At 36.0% G+C, this 27,652-nt stretch overlaps 1 protein-coding gene across 8 annotated transcripts in view; it reads left to right on the top strand.

The window, feature by feature from the left end:
* Positions 1–27,652, top strand: part of NUBPL (NUBP iron-sulfur cluster assembly factor, mitochondrial) — a 284,107-nt gene that overhangs the window by 69,445 nt on the left and 187,010 nt on the right. For all 8 annotated transcript variants that reach the window (XM_073895058.1, XM_073895054.1, XM_073895055.1 and 5 more), the window contains exons 5-6: positions 7,317–7,356; positions 7,447–7,537. In XM_073895058.1, coding sequence (XP_073751159.1) covers positions 7,317–7,356; positions 7,447–7,537 — 131 coding nt within the window. The remainder of the gene's footprint in view (positions 1–7,316; positions 7,357–7,446; positions 7,538–27,652) is intronic.

The following is a 27,652-nucleotide window of genomic DNA, read 5'->3' on the forward strand; positions in this document are numbered from 1 at the left end:
AGTTGAAAGTTATGTCAAAATAACCAAAACAGTCTACTGTAATGCTGTAGCTAGTAATCCTAAGAACTTATAATTGACTTAAGAGAGAATTCACATTACTTATGGAATAACTTGGTTTATCAGAGCACTGTTAAATCATTTAACGGAACTTGTCTGGGTGTCATCAAGCAATAGAAGGAAAATCTATATTAGCTAACTTTCCAGCTGTGTCCTATCTTCTGATCGCATATGTATTTGCATGATCTTAAGCACCCTGCTTCTTTGGATATGTGCGTGGAAATAATACGGAACTTAAAAAGAAACAGGTTTAGTCCCTAATCCTTACTGCTTTTGTTGCTACTAGCTGTTTAACTTTGGGCAGCTTACTTTAGCTTTCTGATCTTAAACTACTTCATATGAAGTATGACATTTGCAGTTTATATGTCATATAAAAACAACTTGTTCAAGATCACAGCTAATAAGTGGCTAATTTCTTATAATAAATAATATTTTACTGTACTACAAATGGCCTGGATGATCAAATATAGGGTGTGCAGGTTTCCTTCAGTATCTGTTTACTTTTGACTGTTTAGCTATTTAGAAAATTGTTTTGGTCATTATATAAACATAATTTTGAGTACCAGTTATACTAAGTAAGGGGGATATGGTACTTAGTTGGGGAGACAGGTTAGAGCCATAAAAAAGATAAACAATCATACAGGATAACATTTGGTAAGTGTTAGATCCTAGAGAAGATCAGAAGAGGAAATGATTATGGAGAGCTGGTTTGGAGGCTGCCATGGAAGAAAGGGATTTAGATAAGCTGGAAGGAGGCTGGGGATAGACTTCCACTTTTCTTAACTGTAAAATGGAGATAGCACTTACCTCATAGGATTGTTGTAAGGATTCAGCAAAAGACAGTATCTGTAAAGTATCTTCTGCATGCACTGCTGCATGACAGAAAATGTAACTCCTGTTGTGTTATTCCTCTAGAGTAATATAAGTGGTTCATTCTGTCATCTTTTAAATTTTTCCTTCCCAGATGTCTGACTACTTCTTTATCTCAGAGATCACACATTGTTTTCATCTTAAATATCAACTGGTTACCTGGAACATAATGTGGAAAAAATTCTGAGTCCATATCTGGTTTCAGCAGGAAAGAATGTGATCAGTTAGTGATTAATTAATGATCATTTAATGATGCCAAGGCAGGTATAAAGTGGGCTGGAGGCCAGGAATGGTGGTATATGGTTTGTGGAAGTTAGAGCATGTAAATCATGTATTTATCATCTTTACCTAAAGTTCCATTTTCACCTATTTTTTTCTAGCTTTCATTTCTTCCTGTTAACCTTCATAATATAAATTAGCAAGTTTTCGGAAGTAGGGATATCAAGTTTATTCTCTATACTTCTAGTCAGTAAGTATTTGCTGAGTGATTAACTAAACGAAGAAAATTTTAGCCCCTTAGTAGACAAGAGTCTAAGATACCACCCCTGCTCTAAAATATCCCTTATATAGTCTCCCATTTATAGTCTTTGTTTGTTTGTTTTGAGAGAGAGAGAGAGAGAGAGAGAGAAAGCATGCATGGGCATGCGATCAGGGACAGGGGACAGGGGGAGAGGGAATCTTACAGGCTCCACACCCCATGTGGGGCTCTATCTCACGACCCTGAGATCATGACCTGAGCCGAAATCAAGAGTCAGAGGCTTAACTGACTGAGCCACCAGGTGCCCCTCCCATTTATATTCTACTGAGTAGATTCCATTTAAAAATATTGTATCTTCTGCAAAGCTTAAGCTCTCAGAGTTGTTTACTTGTTTCAGGTTCTTTTCCTAATGGAAACCACCACATGAGAAAATGAGTTTTGATTAAGGAAGGGATGAGTTGGAAAAGAATGGGGCAGTTTCTTTTCTTGGGAAAGAGGTTGGATTTTAAGAAGGATACCTGGATAGCTTTCAGTTTTGAGATGGGTGGATGCCTGGGGTGAGATAGTAAGGTTCCAAGGTGGTACAAAAAGGGAAAGATAAATGAAATTTATTTTGTTTTGTATTATTTTATTATTTTATTTTTTGGGGGATTTATTTTTTTAAATTTAAAATCAATATATAATGTATTACTGGTTTCAGAGGTAGAGGTCAGTGATTCATTAGTCTTTTTTTTTTTTTTTGTAAGATTTTATGTATTTATTTGTCAGAGAAAGAGAGAGAGAGCAAGCACGAGCAGGGGGAGAGGCAGGCAGAGTGAGAAGCAGATTTCTCTGCTGAGCAAGGAGCCCGATGTAGGACTCCATCCCAGGACCCTGGGATTATGACCTGAGCCAAAGGCAGATGCTTAACCGACTGAGCAACTCAGTCGTCCCTCATCAGTCTTATATAATACCCAGTGCTCATTACATCATGTGCCCTCCTTAATGTCCATCACCCAGTTACCCCATCCCCCCACCCCTCTCCCCTCCAGCAACCCTCAGTTTGTTTCCTATGATTAAGAGTCTCTTACGGTTTGTCTCCTCTGATTTCATCTTGTTTTATTTTTTCCTCTCTTCCCCTATGATCCTCTTTTTTTGTTTCTTAAATTCCACATATCAATGAGATGGTATGATAATTGTCTTTCTCTGATTGACTTATTTCGCTTAGCATAGTACCCTCTAGTTCCATCTACGTTGTTGCAAATGGCAAGATTTCATTTTTTTGATGGCTGAGTAGTAGTATTCCATTGTATATGTATATATATACACCACATTTTCTTTATCCATAATGAAAAATTTTAAAAATATTAATTTATTTTAGAGAGAATGGGGGAGGGGCAGAGGAAGAGGGAGAGAATCTTCAAGCAGACTCCCCACTGAGCATGTAGCCCAACACAGGGCTCAATCCCAGGATCCTGATATCATGACCTGAGCCGAAACCAAGAGCTGCTTGTTTAACTGACTGAGCCACCCAGGTGTCCCGATAAAAGAAATTTTAATATTAAAAGTGATAGGTGTAAAATTGGAAAAACACTGAAGAATTTTCTTTATAGTCTTTCTACTCTCTTCTCTAATGTTCTAGATCCCCTTCCTTTCTACTTCTGGATGCAGTATTATTATACTGCCTTTAGGTTGTCCAGGTTGGCATTTGAGTTTTGATCCATTCCATCTACTCTCTAAATCCTTTTCTTCCAGTAAAAAGTTAGGGTATTCTAAACCTTCTCTGGTTACTAACTTGGTGGAACTACTCTGTCAAACCCAGCCACTTGAAGTTCTCCTGAAAGAATAGGATGCAACTTCTTTCTTGAATCTGATTTCTCATGAGAAAGGATCTTGGTTTTAGAAAGAAAAGAAGGAATAGGAAAGTAGATGGTGAGAAAGTGAAATTGTAAACTTTGTACTGGGTGTCATTTCCTACTTTCTGAAGGTTTTTGTACCTTTGAATGTCTTGTCATGAATATGTGGATAAAAGATTGTTTTTATAAGACTATTTTCTTTATCTACTTTATGTTTAAGTATTCTTTAAAATTCATGAAATGAGGGTACATATTCTCTGTCCTCATTTAAAAAAGGATTTAATGCTTCTATTGTGTGATTTCAACTTATAATCTTTTTAGACATATATTCCTGAACCTTGGTGTTCAGCTGTATTTAAAACTCTTATTTTTGGAACCAGGGAACAGAGTAGAAAGTACAGAGATTTTTCAGGCTTATTGCTAATACCAAGTTAAGTGGGAATGTCTACTATTTAGGTGATTCATGAACAGTGGGATTCCTACAAAAAATCTGATTCTAGATGAGAGTTATCCTTGGAACATTTAACAATTGGAACTTTAATAGGAAAATTTAAAGCAGCCTTTCTTACGCCTGTTTCCTTTTTGCCTAGCTCTTCAGTTTGACATGATCACAATGTCTTTTCTAGCTTGACAATTAATTTATGATATAAAAGTAGTCCCTAAATCTGTTTGAAATCCACTGGTGACATACAGTCCATTAATTAAATTCACACCTGTTAGCAATGATAGAACTTTGGTGTAATAGAGTAAGGAGGATGAGACATAGTGTCATTCATTCTGTGAATGGCATTATGGCAATTGAAATGGTTTGACTTGGAGTAAGAATCTTTTGTGCTTCAGTGTATGAGCTATCAAGAAGATAGGAGGAAGTAGGAAATAATGATCTGTATCATGATAACTTCAGCTAATGGTGGTCTCTTCAAAAAGCTGTTACAGGACAGTGGATTCCAAAGTTTCAATGTAAACTTTCAACCACTAGTACTTTGTTAGTTTTTCTATTAAGTTTATGTGTAGAAATTGCTGTACACATTTTTTAAAAATAAAATTTTAGGGCAAATAAACTACTTTGTACCTGTAATCATGAGTTGTTGTTCAGAGTTTTTCTCTACTAATTTAAAAGTATGGTTCAGTCTGTGCCATCATTCAGTTCTGATAATTTTACTATTTAAGGTAAAATGCTTTTAGACATTATTAATTTTGTTTACTAATATCCTGGAAAAGATAAAGAAGAATGTGCCTCTAACGTTCTTTTTGATGTATATGCTGTACATGTTTAGGCCTCTCAGTGTACATTTTTCCCTGTTGAATTCTGAAGAAATGCATTTAACATGATGAATCTCCTCACATTTCTGGCTTCAGTTTACAACTTATTATTCACTAAACTGCAAGAGGTATTTAAAGTACACATTTTCCCTGGATTGGGATTTAGCATACTGATAAAGTAGATTAAAGATTATTCATATATGGTATTAGAGATTTTGGTTTCCAATTTTGTGAAAAGGCTTTGGACTGTCCCAGTGTCTTAGTTTGTTCAGGCTGCTATACCAAATTTACCCTAGGCTGGGTGGCTTAAACCACAAACATTTATTTCTCACATTTTTGGAGGCTGGAAAGTTCAAGATCAAGGTGCTAGCAGCTCTGGTATCTGGTGAAGACCTGCTTACTGTTGTTGTTGAATTTTAAGATTTAATTATGTTTTGGATATGAATTCCTTATATATGATTTACAGATGTTTTCTCTCATTTTGTGGCTTGCTTTTTTACTTATTGATATTGTCTTTGATGCACAACATTTAAAATTTTTCATTAAGTCCAGGGACGCCTTGGTGACTTGGTTAAGCGTCTGCCTTCAGCTCGGGTCATAATCCCAGGAATCATGATTCCAGAGCCCTGGGATCGAGTCCCGCATCGGGCTCCTTGCTCACCAGGTAGTCTGCTTTTCCCTCTGCTTGCCACTCCCCCTGCTTGTGCTTTCTCTCTCTCTCATTCTGACAAATAAATAAATTAAAAAATTAAAAAAATTTTTTTTTCACATTAAGTCCAATTTGTCTATTACTTTTGTTGCCTTTGCTTTTGCTATCATACCCAAGAAATCATTGCTAAATCCAATGGCATGAGGCTTTTGCTCTATGTTTTCTTCTAAGAATCTTGTAGTTTTAGCTCTTACATTTAGGTCTTTGATCCATTTTGACTTAATTTTTATATATGTAAAGGGTCTAAGTTCATTCTTTTGCATGTGGATATCCAGTTTTCTCAGCACCAGTTGTTGAAAAGACTGTCTTTTCCCCATCGAATGATCTTGGCTTCCCATCAAAAACCATTTGACTGGATATGTGATGGTTTTATTTCTAGGCTCTCTATTCTATTCCATTGGTCTTTTTAACTGTCTTCATGCCAGTATCTCACTGATTTGCTTACTGTAGCTTTGTAATAAATTTTGAAATCAGGAGGTGTGAATCCTCCAGCTTTATTCTTCTTTTCTAGATTGATTTGCCTATTTGGGATTCCTTCAGATTCCATATGAATTTTAGGATGGATTTTTTTATTTCTGCAAAAAATGTCACTGGAATTTTGATAAGGTTGCATTGCATCAGTAGATTGCTTTGGGCAGTATTGACAATATTAAGTCTTCCAGTCAATGAACATATGTGTTTCCTTTTATTATGTCGTCTTTGATTTTTACAGCAATGTTTGGAGGTTTTCATTGTACAAGTCCTTCACCTCATTGGTGATGTTAATTCCTAAGTATTTAAATCTTTTTGATGCTGTTATAAGTGGGAATGTTTTCGTAATCTTCTTCTCAGATTATTGTTTGTGTATAGAGATGCAATGGATTTTTATGTGTTGACTTTGTATCCTGCTACTTTGCTGAGTTCATTTATTAGCTCTAATAGTTTTTTGTGGAATCTTAAGGTTGTCATAAGATCATATCATCTGTGAAAAGAGAAAACTTGACTTCTTCCCTTCCAATTTTGATGCTGTTCATTTATTTTTCTTGTCTAATTGCTTTGGCTCTTTTGGTATTGTGCTGAGTAAAAGAAGTGGGCATCCTTGTCTTGTTCCTGATCTTAGAGGAAAAACATTCAGTCTTTTACCATTGAGTATGATGTTTGCTGTGGGTTTTTCATATATTGCTTTTATTATGTTGAGATACAAAATCGAGTTTTTCTACTCTTGGGTTTTTTATACTTTACAAATTCTTCAAGTAAGGAAAAAAGAAATACAGAGAACTTACTAGATGCATGTGTGCAAGTATGTGTACTTGTCATGTATATGCATACTAGATAAACCTAAGTATGTAATTTATATATCTATGTATCAATAAAATGGGTGGATAAATTTACTTAATGAGGCTATTTTTTAGAGAGACTTGAAAATTATAGATGGATTGTTGCTTTTTTTTTAAGATTTTATTTGAGAGAGAGGGAGATAGCAAGAGGAGCATGAGCAGTGGGGGGGAGCAGCAGAGGGAGAGGGAGAAGCAGGCTTCCTGCTTAACAGGGAGTCTGACACGGGGTTTGATCCCAGGACCCTGGGATCATGACCTCAGTCAAAGGCAGATGGTTAACCAACTGAGCCACCCAGATACCCCTAGATGGATTGTTTCTTAATAAAACTATATTCCAGCTATTAATAGATGTGCGCCTATGGGACGTATTGGTTGTATGCTTGGTATAATGTTTAAACTGTTGCAGATTGAGCTAAATCAGTTGAAAGGTAAAGAGCAGCAGTATGAGTAGCCATTTGTGTTTCTTTTTTTTTTTTTAAGATTTTATTTATTTATTTGACAGAGAGAGACACAGCAAGAGAGGGAATACAGGCAGGGGAAGTAGGGAGAGGGAGAAGCAGCCTTCCCGCAGAGCAGGGAGCCCAATGTGGGACTCGATCCCAGGACCGCAGGATCATGACCTGAGCCGAAGGCAGATGCTTAACAACTGAGCCACCCAGGGGCCCCAGCCATTTGTATTTTTAATTTGACACTTTTTTTTGGTTAATTTGACACTTTTTGATAAGAAAATATGTGTGTTTATATATTCTAAAAGAGTTTTTTTGTTGTTGTTGTTTTTTAAATTTTAGGCAACCTAATGAGGCCTCTTTTGAATTATGGTATTGCTTGGTAAGTATATCTTTTTTACTTTATGTGACTTTTCAGAATAATATTGATTAATGTATGTAAATTAGTTTTATTTTTGGTTTACTGTTGCAGTATGTCTATGGGCTTCCTGGTTGAAGAGACTGCACCAGTTGTTTGGAGAGGCCTTATGGTAATGTCAGCTATTGAAAAACTGTTGAGACAGGTAAGAAAATTGCATTGAGTATCATTTTATTATTGGCACACTGTGGTTAATGCATTTGCTGATTGGAGAGTTGTTAAAATTTGCAGTCAGGTTTGAGATGTTTTGTAAATGAATCCAGCTGATAGACTGAATATATAATGAGTTCTGTGGTGCCAAGACCAATTTCACTGGTCTGTGATTTAATCTTCCCCATTGCTTATGAGTACTAAAAATCCTAATGTCTTATTTTATATTGTTCTTTTGCTTTGTTGAGATGAAGAAATCTATTTTATAAGTAATCTGCCTTCTTTAAATTTATGGTTAATCTCATTATGGCCAATATTGAATTGTAAGGGCAGTGTAGAAGTTCTTGGATATATAAAAAAATTACATAAATCATGCTCATTTTAAAATTGCTCTAGAACAAAATGAAATTTTATTTTATTTTGAGTACATCTGGCTCTATATTTATGTATGTAATATCTGTCCAATCAACTTAAATTTATCCTTGAGGATGAGGACAGTTGATTGGATAATCTAAAAATATCAGATGAGCTATATGTTATTTATAGAAATAATTTTAATTTTTTTCTAGGAGCTGTGAATTTACAGTTAATTATGTCCTAGGTAAATACCATAAATAATTTGGATTTTCTCCACCATTTACAGCAATTACCCCTTATGTATTCAGATTTCACTTTGGGTCAGGCATCATGCCACAGGTTGATAATTCTAATCATAGATATTTCTATATTCATTTCTATTTGCAAGAGTTGGTAGATGAAATATGTCTTGAACTCTGAAACTCTTCTTTTTTTCATTGTCACATCTTGTCTTCCTTCTGCTTGAGTTCTAATAAATGTGCTCTTTGATCTCTGGTCCCAGAATCCACCTACTTTCCTAGTGCATTCAAGCCTCTCAGCTGCATTTCCTCCCCTTTTATACTCAGATCTCATAGTTAGCTATTTCAGTTATACTCCCAACAATACCCCTTCTTTACCAATTCCTTTGTGACTTTGATCTTTATTCTTTATTTGTATGGATTAACCCAGCCTTTTTTTTTTTTAAAGGAAATTCTAAAACAGTCTTTATTCTGTTTGTATTTAAAGTTAGAGTCAATAGAAATTTAGAAACACCAAAAGGAGAATTCTGATTTTGTCATCAGAGTATTTTAAGTACTCATTTTCCCCCTCCTCTGTTAGTGTTGTAATTCTCAACAGGAACTGATTCAGATTTTCTCCTAAGCCTTATGGATGGCCACAAGAAGATGGAAATACTTCTGCTTTCCACAGTGATCAGAGACTTAGAAACCCAAGTCAGTGATAAGAGACACAGAGATTTAGCTAAGTGTTGGTGCTCCCCTCTGAGGGATGCAGGATCCTGCCTTTAAGTGTCCTTTTTGAGTATTAAGTTCCATTTAAGCCTCAGATTGCAACAGCTGTTGAAAACATCTCTGCAAAGGAACCCCTGAATGTGGAAGAGAAGAGACCCAGTGTGCATATACCCTCAGGAGAGGGGCAAAGGGAATGTCCCATGGGAGAAGTGAGAGTAAACCTGACAATGCAAATTAATTAGGCTGCAAAAAATTGTACCTGAAATTCAAACTTAGATTTAGTAGCTGCTTTTGTAAATGAAGAAAACTTTGTGAGACCAGAGGTGAAAGATCAAGTCTGAAGGAACCAGAATACATTGTTTTTTCATTCTGTGAGGAATTGGGGAAGAGAGAGGGGCAGGATCCCATTCCATATTCTCAGTCAATATCCCACCATAACCCTGCCTCTTTTATCTACTGCTGAATACTGTCAGAGAATATAGAATACTTGTGTTAATTGCTGGCATTACACATTTTTGATTTCTCAATTCAGCTACACTCTCATCACTTCAGTCATCTGACATTATTCATGTTCTTCTCAGCATTCATCAGATGCTAAGTTTAAAAAATATTTATGGAATTTGATAGTCTGGCTGAGGAACTAGTGGAGATTTGGAGATTTGGCTCTCTGACACACAAATCATATAAAAGTCAGTTTACTTTGTTAAGTGCTGACAGTACATTTTTAGCAAACATGCTATAAAATATCAGGATGAAAGATGGGGTGAGAAAATGGCTCCATAACTTATTGGGATACTCTAGGTATCCTCTAAGACCTCTAAGATATTAGGACATTAGACTACATATTTACCTTACAGTCTTTTGAAAAGTTACCATTATCATTTGTGCATTTTAATTGGAGCTGAAAAGCTGATATTTTTGGACTACGCTGTGACCTGTACTGATCATGTCAATGGCTATTGCTTTAGAAAGCAGACCAGTTTTTGTTAAGTTTAACACCCTTTGTGAAAATTTAGTAGCTGGATAGATGCTCTGTACAGCAGTGGATTGTGGAGGCTATCTGATTCATTGGCTGATGAAAAAAATTCAATTATATATATGCATATATATATGTGTATATATATATGACTGTACAGTGTACAAATCATAAGTGTACAGATAGTTGGATAATCCCAAAGTGAAAATACCTATATAATTTTTTAGGACATGATAAATAGAATGCTAGTGTTCCAGAAGTTTCTTTCATGTCTCTTCCTATAGAATACTAATGTTCCAGAAGTTTCTTTCATGTCTCTTCCTAGTTGCTCTTTTTGGGGGGAGAAGATAAATACTTGTGGTCAGTCTGCCATCTGAACTGAAAGTCTGGTTTAAAGTTCTTTTCCCCCCTGTCTCTTATGATATATATATATTTTTAAGATTTTATTTATTTGACAGAGAGAGAGACAGTGAGAGCAGCGGGAGCACAAGCAGGAGGAGTAGGAGAGGGAGTAGCAGGTCCTCCACAAGCAGCGAGCCCTATGTGGGGCTCGATCCCAGGATGCTGGGATCATGACCTGAGCCAAAGGCAGACGCCTAACGACTGAGCCACCAGGCACCCTCTTATATTTTATTTTATTTTATTTTTTATTTTTAAGATTTTATTTATTTATGTGACAGAGAGAGACAGCAAGAGAGGCAACACAAACTGGGGGAGTGGGAGAGGGAGAAGCAGGCTTCCCGTGGAGCAGGGAACCTGATGCAGGGCTCTGTCCCAGGACCTTGGGATCATGACCTGAGCCGAAGGCAGACGCATAACGACTGAGCCACCCAGGCGCTCCTCTTATGGTATTTTATTGAGTTAAAGTTATACTTACTATGGGATGCAGAGATCTTACATGTATGGTTCAGTAATTTTTGATAAATATATATACCTGTATAATCATACCTCAGTCAAGATAGTGAACATTTCCATTCCCCTACAACATTTCCCTGGGCTTCCTTCTATTCACTCCCCCACTCTTAGGCCATCACAGTTGTGATTTTTAGTGTCATAAATGAGTTCTGTTTTGTTCTTATACTTCATATAAATGGAACCCTACAGACTGTAGGGTTTCTTTTCTATCTGGTTTCTTTCTCTTAGCCTAATGCTTTTGAACTCATCCTGTTGTTGCCTATATCAGTAGCTGAGTCCTTTTTATTGCTGAATAGTATTCCATCACATGAATATAATCAAATACTGTTTGTTCTTCTGTTGATGGACATTTGGGTAGACACCAGTTTTTGGCTTTTATGAATAATGCTTCTATAAATACTTGTACAAGTTTCCTAAGAGTTTCGGTTGCTTCACATCTTGTCAGTATTTGGTGTTGCCAGTCTCTTCACTAGTGGGTATAAAATGGTATCTTCTTACTGTTTTAGTTCATGCTTCCCTGATGATTAATGATGTTTAGCCCCTTTTCATGTGCATATTAGATATCATTGTATCTTCCTTTATGAAGTGTCTGTTCAAGTCTTTTACTCATTTTTTTTATTGGCTCAGTTTTCTTCTTGTAATTGAGTTGCAGGAGTTTTAATATATTCTGGCTGTGAGTCCATTGTCAGATATAGGTATTGGGAATATTTCTCCCAGTCTGTGGCTTGCCTTTTGATTGATGTTTTAAATTTTCATGAAATCCCAATTTATCAAAAAAAAATTTTTTTTTAATGCTGAACGCTTTTTGTGTCCTAAGAAATCTTTGCCTATCTACCCCAAGGTTATAAAGATATGCTTATATATTTTTTCTCAAAGGTTTATAGCTTTGGCTTGCACATCATGATTTAAATTTTGTGTGGGAAATGAGATAAGGGTTTATATTTTTTCATAGTTGTGGTATAATAGCAAATATATTTGTTCTTTGTCCCTGGGTCCTGGCACAAAGCTCCTAAGACCCTTGGAATTTTCTGATGATAGGAGTATCTTTTGTAACCCATGAGGAGCCCCTTTTTGAGCACACCTGAGTTCATGTTAGTAAGGTGACTTAGGGTAGGGTCTCTGGATAGTCTCAGGATGGGGCTGATCACCAGAAAGACCAATTATTTAGAGGGTTAGGACTTTCAGCCCCACCCACTGACCTCTGGGAAGGGGAAGGAGGGTGGGGTGCAGATTAAGCTCTGTGAAAACTCTTGATGAGCTTCTGGGTTGGTGAGTGTATCCACATCCTGGTGGGTTGTGGAAACCTAGTTTCGTAGGGACAGAAACTCCTATGCTAAGGGCCTTTTTGGACCTTTCCCTTTGTATCTCTTCATCTGGCTATTTATCTGTATCCTTTCTAACACCCTTTATGATAAACTAGTAAACATAAGTAAATGTTTGTCTGAGTTCTGTGAGCCACTCTAGCAAATTAATCAAACCTGAAGGAAGGGGTCATGGAAACCTCTGATTTATAGCTGGTCAGTCCAGATGTACAGGTAACAACTTGAACTTGTGATTGGTATCTGAAGTGGGAGTGGTCTAGTGGGACTGAGCCCTTAATTAACCTGTGGGATCTAATGCTGTATCCAGGTTGTTAATGTCAGAGTCGTGGGAAAACACATAGTAGTTTATCTAGTTGTTCTAGCACCATTTGTTTAAAAGACTTCCTTTTCCCATTGAATTGACTTGATACCTTAGATGAAAGTCAATTGAGTATATGTGTATGGGTTTATCTCTGGATACTCTGTTGTGTTCCATCTGTCTTTTTTAAGCCTTACAGTAAAACCATACTAGTTGATAATTGTAGCCATGGAGAAAGTTTAAAGTCGAACAGTTTGAGTCTTCCAACTTTGTTTTTTTTCCAAGATTGTTTTAGTTACACTGCGTTCTTTTCCATTTCTGTATAAATTTTAGATTCAGCTTGTCAATTTGTACAGAAAAGCATGTTGGTATTTTCATTAGGATGGTATTGAATGTATAGTGACTGGTATTGAATGTATAGGTCAGTATTTTGTGAATCAAGATCCTGACAACATTGAGGCTTCTAATCCATGAGCATGGTATGTTTCTATATTTATTTAGATTTTCTTTAATTTTTTGGAGTAATATATAGTTTTTAGTGTATTGGTCTTGTACTTTTGTTAGATTTATTCTAAGTATTTTGTGTGCTGAGATGATTTTGGAATTGTATTTTGTATTTAATTTCAAATTGTTTGCTGTTAGGACAGAATATACACTTTATATGCACATGATTATGTTGTCTGTAAGTAAAATAGCTTCAGTGCTTCCTTTCCAATCTATTTCTTTCATTTCATTTTCTCATTTACTTATTGCACTACCTAGTAGTAAAGATGAGAGCAGACATCCTTGTCTTCATCTGGATTTGTAGGGTAGGGTAACAATAAGTATTTCATCCTTAAGAACGATAGTAGTAGGTTTTCACTGATGCGCTCTGTCCTCCCTGTTTCTTTGTTTGCTAAGAGTTTTTATTGTGGATGGGCATTGAATTTTTTTCAAATGCTTTTTCCTTCCCATTTATCAAAATGATGATGTGGTTTTTCTCTTTTATTTTATGGATGGTGTGATTTACATTGATTTTCTGTGTTAGACCAGCCTTGCATTCCTGGGATAGATTCTTCTTGGTCATAATATTTAATTATAATAAGTAATATTGTAATTCAATATATTGCTAGATTAAATTTTCTAATACTTTATTAAGTTTTAGATCAGTATTTGTGAGGAATATTAATGTTAATAATTTAATGTTAATTAATATTAATAGTTTCTAATTTGTTTTTCCTATAATGTCTTTTTCTGGTATTGTAGGGGTCTATCTTGGTCTTGTAAAATGAGTTTGGAAGTACTTTCCTCCTCTACTCTTTTGTGAAAGTGTTGCTGTAAAATTATTAGCTTAAGTGTAATGTTTGTATTTGGTGGAATTTATCAAGGAAATCTGGGGCTGGAGTGTTTTTTTCTCCTTGGTTAGGAGAAGGTTTTTGAGGATTAATTCTAGTCAGACTTTTAATTCATCTTGTTTCAGTTTCATTGTGTTTTATAGGAGTTTATTATTTCACTTGAGTTGTAGAATATATACATAAGGTTGTTCAGAATATTGCCTAAACCTTGTATTATTTATTTATTATTTATTTAGCCTACTACCTTTTTAAAACAGAATATGAGATGCAATGTATATGAGATGCAGTGTTTCCTCTTTATTCCTAATATTGGTAATTTTTTTTTCTCTTTTATTGATTTTTTTGCTAGGGTTTATCAATTTTATTAATTTTTCCCAAGAATAACATTTTGGCCTTTTAAATGTTTTCTGTTTTATGTTTATTTCCTATGTCATTGTCTTCTGCTGTTACTATTTTCTTCCTTTTTAAAATTTCAGGCTTAATTTGCTCTTCTTTTTTCTACCTTCTTAAGTTAGAAACTTAGATAACTCATTTTAAACATTTCTTGTTTTTTAGTATAAGTAGTTATGATTGTAAATTATCTTTAGTCATTTCTTAGAATCCTGTAAATTCTGATACGTTGTGTTTTCATTGTCATTCAGTCTAAAATAAATAATTTCTAATTTCCTTTTTTTATTTTTGTAGTGTTGTTATTTAATTTTCCTAACATTTGCGGATCTTTTAAATAACTTACTGATATTTATTTCTAGTGTAATTTTGTCTTGGTTAGAGAATTTACTCTGTGAAATGTCAATCTTTTAAAATTTTTTAAGACTTTATGGACTAGCATGTGGTCCATCTTTGTGATTGTTCCATATGCTTTTAGAAAGAAATTGTATTTTGCAGCTGTTGTGATTAATATTCTGTAAATACCATTTAGGTCAAGTCAACAGTGTTGTTCAACTGATTAATATCTTTATTGACTTCTCATCTAATTACTCTGACCTACTGAGAGAGGATTGTTAAAATCTCCAACTATGATTGTGGTTTTCTCTAAATGATTTTTACTTCACGTATTTTGAATCTCTAAACACACATTTAGACTTGTTATATCTTCCTGGTGAATTGACCTTTTTATTTTTGTGAAATGTTTCTCTTTACCTCTGATAAACTCTCATCTTTGATGCTAATATAGCGACATTGATTTTCTTACACATACTGTTTCCATAGAATATCTTTTTTATTCTTTTACTTTTAACCTTCTGTTTCATTATAGTTATTTATTTTATTTTAATTTTTTAAGATTTTATTTATTTGATAGAGAGAATGAGAGAGCGAGAGAGTATGAGAGGGGGAGGGTCAGAGGGAGAAGCAGACTCTCCGCTGAGCAGGGAGCCCGATGTGGGACTTGATTCCGGGACTCCAGGATCATGACCTGAGCCGAAGGCAGTTGCTTAACGGACTGAGCCACCCAGGTGCCCTGTTTCATTATATTTAAAGTGGATATTTTGTAGTGTCTTGATATATTATCCAGCCTGATAATCTTTGGCTTTTAATTAGAGTGCTTAGTCCATTTACACTTACTGTAATTATTGATATGGTTAGTTTTAAGTCTACCATTTTAATTTTTTTCTCATTTGTTTCATCTATTTTTTCTTCCTGTTTTTTTCATACATTCTTTTGGATAAATGAAATATTTCTTTAATTCTATTTGAATTCTTCTATTGGCCTTTTAAAAAAGATTCATTTATCTACTTTATTTATTTATTTTTAAAGACTTTATTTAATTGACAGAGAGAGAGAGAGACAACAAGAGAGGGAACACAAGCAGAGGGAGTGGGAGAGGGAGAAGCAGGCTTCCTGCAGAGCAGGGAGCCCGATGCAGGGCTCCATCCCTGGACCCTGGGATCATGACCTGAGCTGAAGGCAGATGCTTAACTGACTGAGCCACCCAGGTGCCCCTATTTATCTATTTTAGAGAGAGAGAGAGAGTGCATGTGTGTGCAGGGAGTGGGGGGAGGGGCAGAGGCAGAGGGAGAGAATCTCCAGCAGACTCCCTCCTGAGTGGGGAGCCCAACTTGGGGCTCGATCCCACAATCATGATATCATGACCTGAGTTGGATGCTTAACTGATTGAGCCACCCAGCTACCCTACTTCTATTGACTTTTCAGCCATATCTCCTCATATTATTATTCTGTGGCTACTTTAGGGATTATAATAAACTTTCTTAAGTTTTCACATTCTTTTTAAGGTTTGTATTGTGTTACTTCATATAAAATGTTTTTGAAGGTATTTTGTTTATTTTTATTTTATTTTTTTATTTTTATTTTTTTTAAAGATTTTATTTATTTATTTGAGAGAGAGAGAATGAGAGCCAGAGAGCACGAGAGGGAAGAGGGTCAGAGGGAGAAGCAGAGTCCCCGCCGAGCACGGAGCCTGATGTGGGACTCGATCCCGGGACTCCAGGATCATGACCTGAGCTGAAGGCAGTCGCTTAACCAACTGAGCCACCCAGGCGCCCAGTTTATTTTTATTTTAATTCCAGTGTAGTTAACATACAATGTTACATTAGTTTCTGGTGTAAAATACAGTGATTGAATAATTCTGTACTTTACTCAGTGCTCGTCAAGATAGTGTACTCTTAATCCCCATCACCTATTTGTCTCTCTTTTGTTTCCCTTTGTTCATTTGTTTTGGTTCTTAAATTCTACAAGTGAGTGAAATCATAGGGTATTTGTCTTTCTCTGGCTGACTTTGCTTAGCATTTTACTCTCCCATCTCCATCCATGTTGTTGGAAATGGCAAGATTTCATTCTTTTCTATGACTGAATAATATTCCATTGTGTGTGTATATATGTGTGTGTGTGTGTTTGTGTATACACTACATCTTTATCCATTCATCTATCGATGGACAGTTGGGCTGCTTCCATAATTTGGCTGTTGTAAGTAATGCTGCAATAAACATAGGAGTGCATATCCTTTTGAATTAGTGTTTTCATATTCTGTGGGTAAATATCTGGTAGTACAATGACTAAATCATATGGTAATTCTATTTTTAAGTTTTTGAGGAAACTCCATACTGTTTTCCATGATGGCTGCACCAGCATGCATTCCTACCAACAGTGTAGGAGCGTTCCCCTTTCTCCACATCCCCGCCAACATTTGTTGTTTTCTGACTTGTTAATTTTAGCCATTCTGACTGGTGTGAGGTGGTATCTCACTGAGGTTTTGATTTGGATTTTCCTGATGCCGAGCGATGTTGAGCACTTTATAAGTTCTTTATATATTTTGGATACTAATCCTTTATCGGGTAGGTCATTTGCAAATATCTTCTCCCGTTCAGTATGTTGTCTTTTAGTGTTGTTGATTGTTTCCTTTGTTATGCAGAAGCTGCTTTTTAAAAAAGATTTTATTTATTTATCTGAGAGAGAGAGAGAGCAGATAGTGCAGAGAGAGTATGAGCAGGGGGAGGTACAGAGGGAAAAGCAGACTCCCCACTGAGTGGGAGCCTGATGTGGGGCTCAATCCTAGGACCCTGAGATCATGACCTTAGCCACAGGCAGTTGCTTACCCAACTGAGCCACCCAGGAGCCACTGTTGTGTGGAAGCTTTCTATTTTGATGTAGTCCCAATAGTTTGTTTATGCTTTTATTTCCATTGCTTTAGGGGACCTATCTAGAAAAAAGTTGCTATGGCTGATGTCAGAGAAATTACTCCCCTGAGCTCTCTTCCTGGATTTTTATGATTTCAGATCTCATGTTTAGATCGTTAATCTGTTTTGAATTTATTTTTGTGTATGGTGTAAGAAAATGGTCCAGTTCCTTTCTTTTACATGTAGCTGTCCTGTTTTCCCAGCACCATTTGTTGAAGAGACTTTTTTCTTATTGCATATTCTTACTTCCTTTGTTGAAGATTAATTCACCATATAATTTTGGGTTTATTTCTGGGCTTTCTATTCTGTTCTCTTGATCTATGTGTCTATTTTGTGCCATTACTGTACTGTTCTGATTACACAGCTTTGAAGTATAACTTGAAATTTAAAATCGTGATGCCTCCAGCTTTGTTTTTCGTTTTCAAGAGTGCTTTGGCTATTCAAGGTCTTTTGTGATTTGTTACAAATTTTAGGATAATTTGTTCTGGTTCTGTGAAAAATGCTGTTGATATTTTAATAGGGATTACATCAATCTGTAGATTGCTTTGAGAAGTATGGGCATTTTAATAATATTAATTCTTCCAATCCACGAGCATAGAATATCTTTCCATTTTGTTTGTTGTCTTCATTTCTTTCATCAGTATTTTCGGAGGATAGGTCTCTTAACCTCATTGGTTTATTCCTAGGTATTTTATTATTTTTGGTGCAATTGTAAATGGGATTGCTTTGTAAATTTCTGTTACTTCATTATTAGTGTATAGAAATGCAATGGATTTTTGTACGTCAATTTTGTATCCTGTGACCTTACTGAATTCATTTATCAGTTCTGGTAGTTTTTTGGTGGAGTCTTTCTGTGGGGTTTTCTTTATAGAGTTTCATGCCATCTGCAAATAATGAAAGTCTTACTTCTTCCTTACTAATCTGGATGCCTTTTTTTTTTCTCTTGTCTGATTGCTGTGGCTAGGACTTCCAGTACTGTGTTGAGTGAAAGTGATGAGAATGGACATTCTTATCTTGTCCCTGACCTTGGGAAAAGCTCTCAGTTTTTCCCTGTTGAGTATGATGTTAATTGTGGGTTTTTCATATATGGCCTTTATAATGTTGAGGTATGTTCCTTCTAAACCTACTTTGTTTTGAGGGTTTTTATCATAAATGGATGTTGTATTTTGTCAAGTGCTTTTTTTGCATCTATTGAGATGATCATATGATTTTTATTCTTTCTGTTGCTGATGTGATATATCACATTGGTTGATTTGCATATATTGATCCATGCATTATGGGAATAAATCCCACTTGAATGTGGTGTACTTCATATAAAATTAATTATCTTACAACAGTCTAGTTTTCTTCCCCACCTCCCATCCTTTGTGTTTTGTTGTGAAGTATTTTATTTATTTTATCTTATTTTTTATTTTTAGAGAGAGAGAGCAGGGAAGGGAGGGGCAAAGGGAGAGGGAGAGAGAGAATCCCAAACAGGCTCCACACTAGGTGTGGGGCTTTATCTCATGACCCTGAGATCATGACCTGAGCCCAAATCAAGAGTCAGACCCTTAACCACCTGAGCCACCTAGGCATCCCTATTGTGATGTGTTTTAAATATATGTACATTATAGGGGCACCTGGGTGGCTCTTTCAGTTTAGCGGCACCTTCGGCTCAGGTCATGATCCCAGGGTCCTGGGATCGAGCCCTGCATTGGGCTCCCCACTCAGCAGGGAGTCTGCTTCTCCCTTTGCCCCTCCTCTGCTGCTACTTTCTCTCTCTCTCTCAAATAAATTAAATAAATAAATAAAATCTTTAAAAAAATAAATATATGTACATTATAAATCTCACAGTACAGTGTTACTGGTTTATTTAAATAGTCATTCTTTAAAGAAACTAAGAAAACAGTCTATTTTAACTACCCATAATTTGCTATATCTGTGCTTTTCATTTCTTTAGATCTGAGTTTCATTTGTCACTTTTCTTTATCCTGAAGAACTTTGTTTAGTCTGTTGTTGTGTGGGTCTGCTGGTGAAGAATTTTCTCAACTTTCATTTATTGCACATGTCTTTATTTTCTTTTCCTACTTTCACTGCAATATAGAATTGTGTGTTGGCATTTTTTCTTCAGTTCTTTAAAGCTGCTGTTCCATTGTCTTCTGCCTTTCATTGTTTCCAGTGAGAAATCTGCCATCATTTTTATAATTTTTCCCTGTGATTAGTATTTTTTTTTCCTGGCAGCTTCCATAATTTTCTTTATCTGTTTGAGGTCTTTTTCTCTGTATACCACTTAAATGTTGATGTTCTCCAGAAATGTGTCCATAGCTCAGTAGCTAAGGGCATGGACTCTGGAGCCACATCTGCCTGAATCCAGTCTCAGTGGCACATCTAATTAGCTGTATGTTCCTTGGGCATAACCTCTCTGAGCTATAGTTTCCTTACGTATAAAATGGGGCTTATGGCACTTAAATTGTTTTGAAGATTAAATGAGTTAGTATGTGTAATATGCTTAAAATCATATTAAGTAACTATAAATGTGCCCTGTTTCTGTTGTATTTTATTAATCATAAACACAAATTAGGTTGTTTTTGTATGGTTTAACATTAATCAGGATGCATCTTATAAGAGATGGCTTCTTAATAACAGGAGAGGAAGAAAAGGGGAGTATGTCAGAGGGGGAGACGAACCATGAGAGATGATGGACTCTGAAAAACAAACTGAGGGTTCTAGAGGGTAGGGGGGTGGGGGGATGGGTTAGCCTGGTGATGGGTATTGAGGAGGGCACGTTTTGCATGGTGCACTGGGTGTTATGAACAAACAATGAATCATGGAACACTGCATCAAAAACTAATGATGTAATATATGGTGATTAACATAACAATAAAAAAAAAAGAGATGGCTTCTTAGAATTGCTTTATTCCTGGCTTTGTCAGATTCTTTCCCAGTGGTTTTGTGTTTCTCCAGTAAGCTGGGGCACTTTCAACCTGAGGCAACTTTAAATTGAGTTCTCTGTTAGAGGTTTTTGGGACCAGTGTGGTGGCATGAATTCAGGTTGGAAAGATGCATGCTTAACAATTTGTGATTTATCTTCTTGTGGAGGTATTTTTCTGCCTTATGCCAGTGCCCAAATTGAGAGATGAACATTTCCTTAAAATTCATTTCTGAATTGTAGATTTATATTTCATTTGTCTTTAGTTTAAAAGAGAGTAGTCCTTTGGGGCCCCAGCTGTATATAGGATTCTTGTATTAGATTCCTCCTCATCATAGGTATTTTTTTCCTCTTTTAGTGCTACATAAAATAATGATACATCATATAGTCCGTGTGGTATTAGATTTGTTGATATTAGGTATCATCATTATTATCACCATCACCATCATCCTCCCTGAGACATCTCTTCTACTTTCATAGCTTCAGCTATATTAATTACAGCAAGAGAAAAGTAATGGGTTGAGGACTTCTGTTTGATTGACATTCCTAGTTTGGAATGGGTGATTTTGTGGGAGGAAAGGGAAGTAGTAAAGAGGAAAAGTAGTTCAAGAAGTAGGAAAACAAGGATACTAATGTCATGAAAATTAAGTGTTTAGAGCAATGGTTCTCCAACTTATCTACATATTAGAATCATCTGGGAACCTTTTTTTTTTTTTAAAGATTTTATTTATTTGAGAGAGAGAGAGCACACAGAGGGAGAGGGAGAAGCAGACTCCCCACTGAGCAGAGAGCCTGATGTGGGGCTCGATCCTAGGACTCCGAGATCATGACCCAAGCTGAAGGCAGACACTTAACTGACTGAGCTACCCAGGTGCCCTTTACCCCTACCTGATTCATGTGGGACTCTTAAACGTTTCAATTTTCAGATCACACTTTAGATTGCTTAAATCATGAATTCTTGGTAACCCAGGCATCAGCATTTTTGGAGTTCTACACCTGATACCATTGTGTAGACAAGTTTGGGAGCCAGTGGTTTGCAAAGTTTTAGGAATGATAGGTCATTGAGAATGAGGCTTAAAAATGGGCAAAGAGATAATAGATGTTAGGTGGTTACTAGTAATCCTTTAGTAGAACAGTGAATGAAAAAGTCATAGGAGTTTAAGAATGGAATGTATATATAGTAAGATAATGGTGGTAGAGGTATCTTCTGCTTGTTAGATAAAATTGGCCATGCAGGGAGTTGGGAAGTGTGGAAAAGGAAAGGAAAATAGGATGAAGGCCTAAGGAGGCCCTTTTCATTGCTTTTCATTTAAAAGCCCTTTTCATTTGCTTTCCAAAAGAGGCAGCCATACCTTTTCCAAGGCATAGGATACAGTGAAGAGGGACTGAAGATTCTAGAACATGAGAGAATTACTGGAATAGTCTTATTATGAAAGAGTCAAAGGGAATGGGATTAAAAATTTATGTAAATGGGGTGCCTGGGTGGCTCAGTCATTAGGCGTCTGTCTTTGGCTCGGGTCATGATCCCAGGGTCCTGGGATCAAGCCCCGCATAGGGCTCCCTGCTTGGCTGGAGGCCTGCTTCTCCCTCTCCCTCTGCCTGCTGCTTGTGTTCCCTTTCTCGCTCTCTCTCTGTCAAATAAATAAATAAAATCTTGGAAAAAAATTTACGTAAATGAATTATTTTTGGAAAATAAGTCTAATTCCATGTTTGGTGAGTAGAATGGAAAGAAGAGTAGATGAGGGAACCCCATCATACCTGGTACTAAAACGACAAGAGTTATATTTCCTTGATCTTCTCAGTGGAGGAAAAGATAGTTTATTCAATAGAGCAAATTTGATCCATAAATTTCATATTCATAAAAATTATCTGGGGAGCTAGTTGAAAATTTAGTTGAAGATTTTCCTTCAGTAAGTCCAAGGGAGGGACAAAGTTTGCATTTTCAATAGATGATCCCAGGTTACTTACTAATTCTTGTGGTTCTAAAAGGTCAGGCTTAGGCATACAGCTGTCCAAAGGCATAGTGCTTTTTAACTCCTTTCAGAATTAAAAAAGAGAGAGATGAAGAGATTAATGATAGGATCCCTATGTCGTGATAAAGGCCCACTGGATGCTAAATATCATGATTTTTTAGTTTTGCTAAGTTTTTGTGACGTCTTTAGCAACTCTCTGAAACCTGAAAACTGACATGGGCAAACTTGTTGTTGGATTCAGGATTTTCATGGCAGAAAGTCCAAAGGGGTAAGTTATTTCGGGCATTAATGAGTGAAACATTGAAGTCAAGGCCTGATTTCTAGGCAGACAGGTAGTGAGGAGGAATCAGGAGTCTGGGTAAAATTGGAGAGATTAAATAATAGAAAATCACCTGTGATGGGAGGAAGTGCTTCAGTAGCCGTGGAAAGAACAGGTGTAAAAAGTGACAGAGAAATTGATTTTATTCAGAGAAGGGACATTAGAAAAGTTAGGCCTTTTCTTTTCTTTTCTTTCTTTTTCTTTTTCTTTCTTTCTTTCTTTCTTTCTTTCTTTCTTTCTTTCTTTCTTTCTTTCTTTCTCTCTCTCTCTCTCTCTCTCTCTTTCTCTCTTTCTCTCTTTTATTTAGATGGTATTGGGGAATGAGGTATTATTGAGGAAAGTCAGGTTTCTGTTCAAGTGAGAAAAATGTCAAGTATCAAGGTATCTCATAGTGGGGCAGTAATAGGGTTGCCAGCAGTTAATTTGAATATTAGATACGCAATGAATAATTTTTTAGTATGGGTGTGTCATAAATATTGGTTGGGACATACACTAAAAAGTTATTTGTTGTGTATCTGATATTCAAACTTAACTGAGTGAGGGTCCTCTACTTTTATTTGCTAAACCTGGCAACCCTAAATGGAAGTGATGTTTCATAAGACACACAGGAAGGTGTATAAGAGTCAGGTTGGGAGAAGGTAGACATGGTGGTGGAGTGGAGCTTAGTTGTTTGAGTGTCAAAGTATGAAGTAATCTCAAGGGAATGTTAGTTAGTGGAGAGTGGCAGGTGTGAGTAGTTGAAAGAGGTGCACATTAGAATGGGAGATGGGGCAAAGAATTATATTAGGATGGGGGAACCCTACTGGAATCATTCTTTGTAATTTGGCGAAGGAAGATGTTTTGTCAACTTCTTTTACCAACATCTGGAGCTTCTTCTGGAGGATAACTTATTTTTCTGCATACAGAATCAGCAGTATATGGAGTCTCATGGTTTCAGCTTGCCAATGTCTAGTAATTTATCTGCATAATTTCACCCCACCTCCTTTCAACCTCATTTGCTAAAAGGAAGGGAAGAGATTGGTGAATAAATATGGTATATGTTCATGAATGTATTTTTGTGTTGCATTGTGAAAAAGTATGTCAGTTTATAAAAGCAAGTTAAATTTTATGATCAATTAAGATAATTAGGCAGATAAATGTTAGAATGTCATTTTGAGTACTGGATTTATCAGTATGTCTTCCTTTTTCTTGAGTTTTGAAACAATTTCCTTTTATTTTCCATTTTGACTTTAAATAATTAAAGACAGAGACACCTAGTACATTTTATTCAATGAATAATGTTTTAAATTCTTTTGTTACTTGTTGAGATTATTGAGTAGTTTTTTTTCTCCTAAATTATGCTCAACATACATATCATAGTTTAACTCAAATGAGGGTCTTGTTTTAGAACCTTTGAGTTTGGAAATGTGAGATATAGGGAAAAAAATTTTTAGATATTAGAAAGAGCTACAGAAAGAAAAACTTCAAAGGCTAGTCTGGTGTCAGCTCCTGCTGTGGTCACAGTGTAAACCCTGGAGACCAGGGATTTTGGCAGCAGTTTCCGTGCTTTTAGTTCATCTCCAGTATCCCCAAATGTGATGCAGATGCCAGTTTTCTTCTCTAGGGTTCTGATAATGGCATATAATGAGTTGGTTGTTTCCTAGCAACTAAAGAAGCAGTTTTACTTTAGCTGATCCTGCAGTAGGAATGAGATATTTTCCCTTGGTAGTTGGTATTAGTGATTTCCCTGACAATGGAATTTCACTTCTGAATAAGGAATGTTCTCAGCCTTTGGTTTCCTAAAGAATTTTGCTTTTGAGTGTAGGCTAAGTAAGCTCTCTGCTGAATCCTGTATAAAGTGAAAAAAAAAAAAATTTGAGCTCCCTAAGCACCTCTCATGGGAAGAACCAAAGGAGTTTGATACATCATTTTTCAAATGGCAAGTGATTATACAAAAAGCTATAACAGGTCTATTTCTCCCAGTGTTTAACTAGATAATCAACAACCAATTTTTTTTTCTGTATTTGGTGTTGAGGTAACAGAGATTTATTAAGTATTGGCTGATGTGTTGTAGAAAAAAATATATATGAAATTTTATTACCAGTACCATTTCAATATAAAGTAAATATAACACAATCCTGTTTTCTAATCTGTAACCCACTTGATTTCAAACAGTATTCAATACAAAAACGTTATTGTACCTATTATCATTGTAGTTGACTTTAAAGTAAACTGTTGAATAGTTCAGTGCTTAAATATTAGTAGTTGTAAGGCATCTGTACTTAACCAAATCCTTTCTAAATCCTTATCTGGCAGTACTACTAAATCCAGAGGTCTTCTGATTCTTAAGATAAATGGAGGCATGAGAAAATTACTTCCAGCGACCTTCTTTTAGTCATTCATAGTTTAAACAATTTCTAAAGAAATTACCGTTTTTCATCCTTTGACATAATATAACTAATATAAATTACCTTTCTCATCCAGATTTATATAGTATAATATATTAAGTTTCAGAGGTTCCCAGATGCTTAGGCAAAGAGATAAAATATTAAATGATGTTCTTAAGATAATTAAGTTAACCATATTTAAATATACCAAAGAAATTTATTGGCTTGCATGAAAAGGTTTATAGACTACGCATTAACTATATAGATGAAGTTATTGAATGTCAGTTTTGGGCATCTGACCTTCTTATTCATTCCCTTCTATGATTCTTGCATCATTAGAGACTTAGCAGGTCTCATATTTAAAAATATTTGATAAATAAAAATACTTTACTAGGCCTCCATGAAGCATTAAGAAATAAAGAACACTAATTAATTAATTTTTTCTTAAAACCCTTTTAGACAAACACAAAACGTGTAAGTCAGTTATTGTTCTTAGATTTCTTTGGAACCTTCATCTGAGGCTAGAGTCAAGTATGTTAAGCCCCTCTCCTTTCTCCTTTAAAACTATAGATTAGTGAAGAAGGAAATAGAGCTATAACTAAAGCCCAATTCTTTGAAATATTTTTCTGAGGCAGTATTATCTAGTAAATAGCTCACTTTGATTAATCTAGTTTGATCACCATGCATTCATTCATTCATTTGACAATTTATTGAGCTGGCCTCAAATAATTATTGCTGTACTTTTAAAATGTCATTGGGTTTTTTGTCATCTGCAACAGCAGACATTTAGCAGTTACTTACTATAGGGCATTGGTTAGATGCTGAGGACATATGGATGTAGTTCAAGGAGGGGGGGTGGGGGGATGGGCTAGCTCGGTGTTGGGTATTAAAGGGCACATATTGAATGGAGCACTGGGTGTTATATGCACACAATGAATCATGGAACACTACATCAAAAACTAATCATGTAATGTATGGTGACTAACATAACATAAAAAAAAAGACATAGTTCAAAATTGTAAAATAAAGCTTTTAGTTACAGACCTACTGTTGACTTGTAGCCATAAGCCAGATACTTAGGTATGTTAGAAATTTTGATGATTCTCAGATACTGTTTAACGATGTTTTATTTCAGGCAATCAAAGTTGGAACCTCGAGATCAAGGCTAAGTATTATGTAGTGTTGACCATTCAAGTTGGTGGTATTGTTACAGGATACCAGATTTCATGGATTCATTTAGGTTCCATGCCATAGAAGGAAACATGTGGTCAGCACTGAAAGAGAACAAGTTCTGAGGAATTAGACAGACACAGCTTATGAATATTAATTGCTGATTATTTCCTCTTACTAAAAGGCTCTTCTTTTTCCAGTAGTCAGAGATGACCTATATGAGTACCTCCAACTCACTGTGATGACTGAGTACTTACATATGTAGCTTCCGATATTGTAATGTTCTTTTTTCACATGTTGCTATTGTATGTATCTAAGAGGGAAAGCTAGTTTTTCAGACTGGCACCAGTTGTCCCCAGTGTCCTACCCCAGTCATTTATGCCAGCGTTCTCAAGAGTTAGTGTAGGTCTGGTCATTGTCATTACTAATTTACTCTTCTGTTCTGGTTCCTGTTAGCACAGGTGTAAAGACACTTTTCACCTGATAAAACTACTTAGTGACCTGAAGGTTTAAGTTGGTAATTTTATCAAAAAATCAATAGAAATAAAACAAAGCAATGAAAGCATTAAAAAAAGGAGAGTTATTGTTCTTCAGTGTCAACAATTGATATTCTCCTTTCTTACTCTGTGTAGTTTTGGATTGGAGCAATTTGTAAGGCTGGGAGAACCATGACTCTCGGCACTTCTTTTCTAACCTAATACCTAGGGAAAGCCTCCTGCTGCAGCCCTCTGATTATATGTAGCTGAACCAAACTATCTTCTGCTCTACGTAAGTGATCAGCCTCCTTGGATCAGCCCTAGTCCTGGTACCTTTGGAAGATGAAGATACTTTCCTTTCCTTGGCCATGAATTCCTTGAATTTCTTCCTTAGGTTGTAGGCCTTTCTGTTACATCTTGCTCTTTCCTGGATGCAGGAACTAGCATGTCACTTCCTCTTGTCCCATTTGGTAAATCATTAGCTATTTCTTCACACTAGTCCTCTTCTTTGGCAAGGTTAGGCTTCTTTACCTATCTAGTTACATGTCCTTCTTACCCAGAACTTTTTAATATGATATTGGGTTTCCCATCTCTGATCTTTCCCTTTCCTCCCAGTTCAAAGCTTTTGTTTACTTTGGATGGATCTTTTCATCTGAGTGAAAAACAAGTTCTCAGCTCATTTGTAGGCTAACCCATGCTCTAAGAATGATTGATGCTGTGGGCTTGGATTACCAGTTTTACTTCCCTGCCATTGGCTCAAGGGCTTCTGAAGTAGAGGTGGGACCTTGCCCTGACTTTGTCCCTTCATATTAATTTTCGTTCTCAGCAGTGAACATAAAGAATCAGGAGTCTTACTTTCAGGACATAGAATGGAGAGAGGGACACAACTTAATTATCATTTCCAAATGGGGTATAACAACAGATTTCATTTATGATTGTTCTGGCATCTAAATAAAGAAGTAAGGACAATTAAAAAACCAGAGCATCTGGTTTAACTGTAAGCCTGAATCTGAAAAGAGAGCAGGAAAGAAAGTAACAAGAAAGAGAGAGGATAGACAGGTACTAGGAGATTGAAGTCATCATTGTGATTTAAACTTGGCCAATGTTTCATTGA

This window comes from Callorhinus ursinus, unplaced genomic scaffold, assembly GCF_003265705.2.
Source record: "Callorhinus ursinus isolate GAN/ISIS: 27379988/994484 unplaced genomic scaffold, GSC_fseal_2.0 scaffold8, whole genome shotgun sequence".
Lineage (NCBI taxonomy): Eukaryota > Metazoa > Chordata > Mammalia > Carnivora > Otariidae > Callorhinus > Callorhinus ursinus.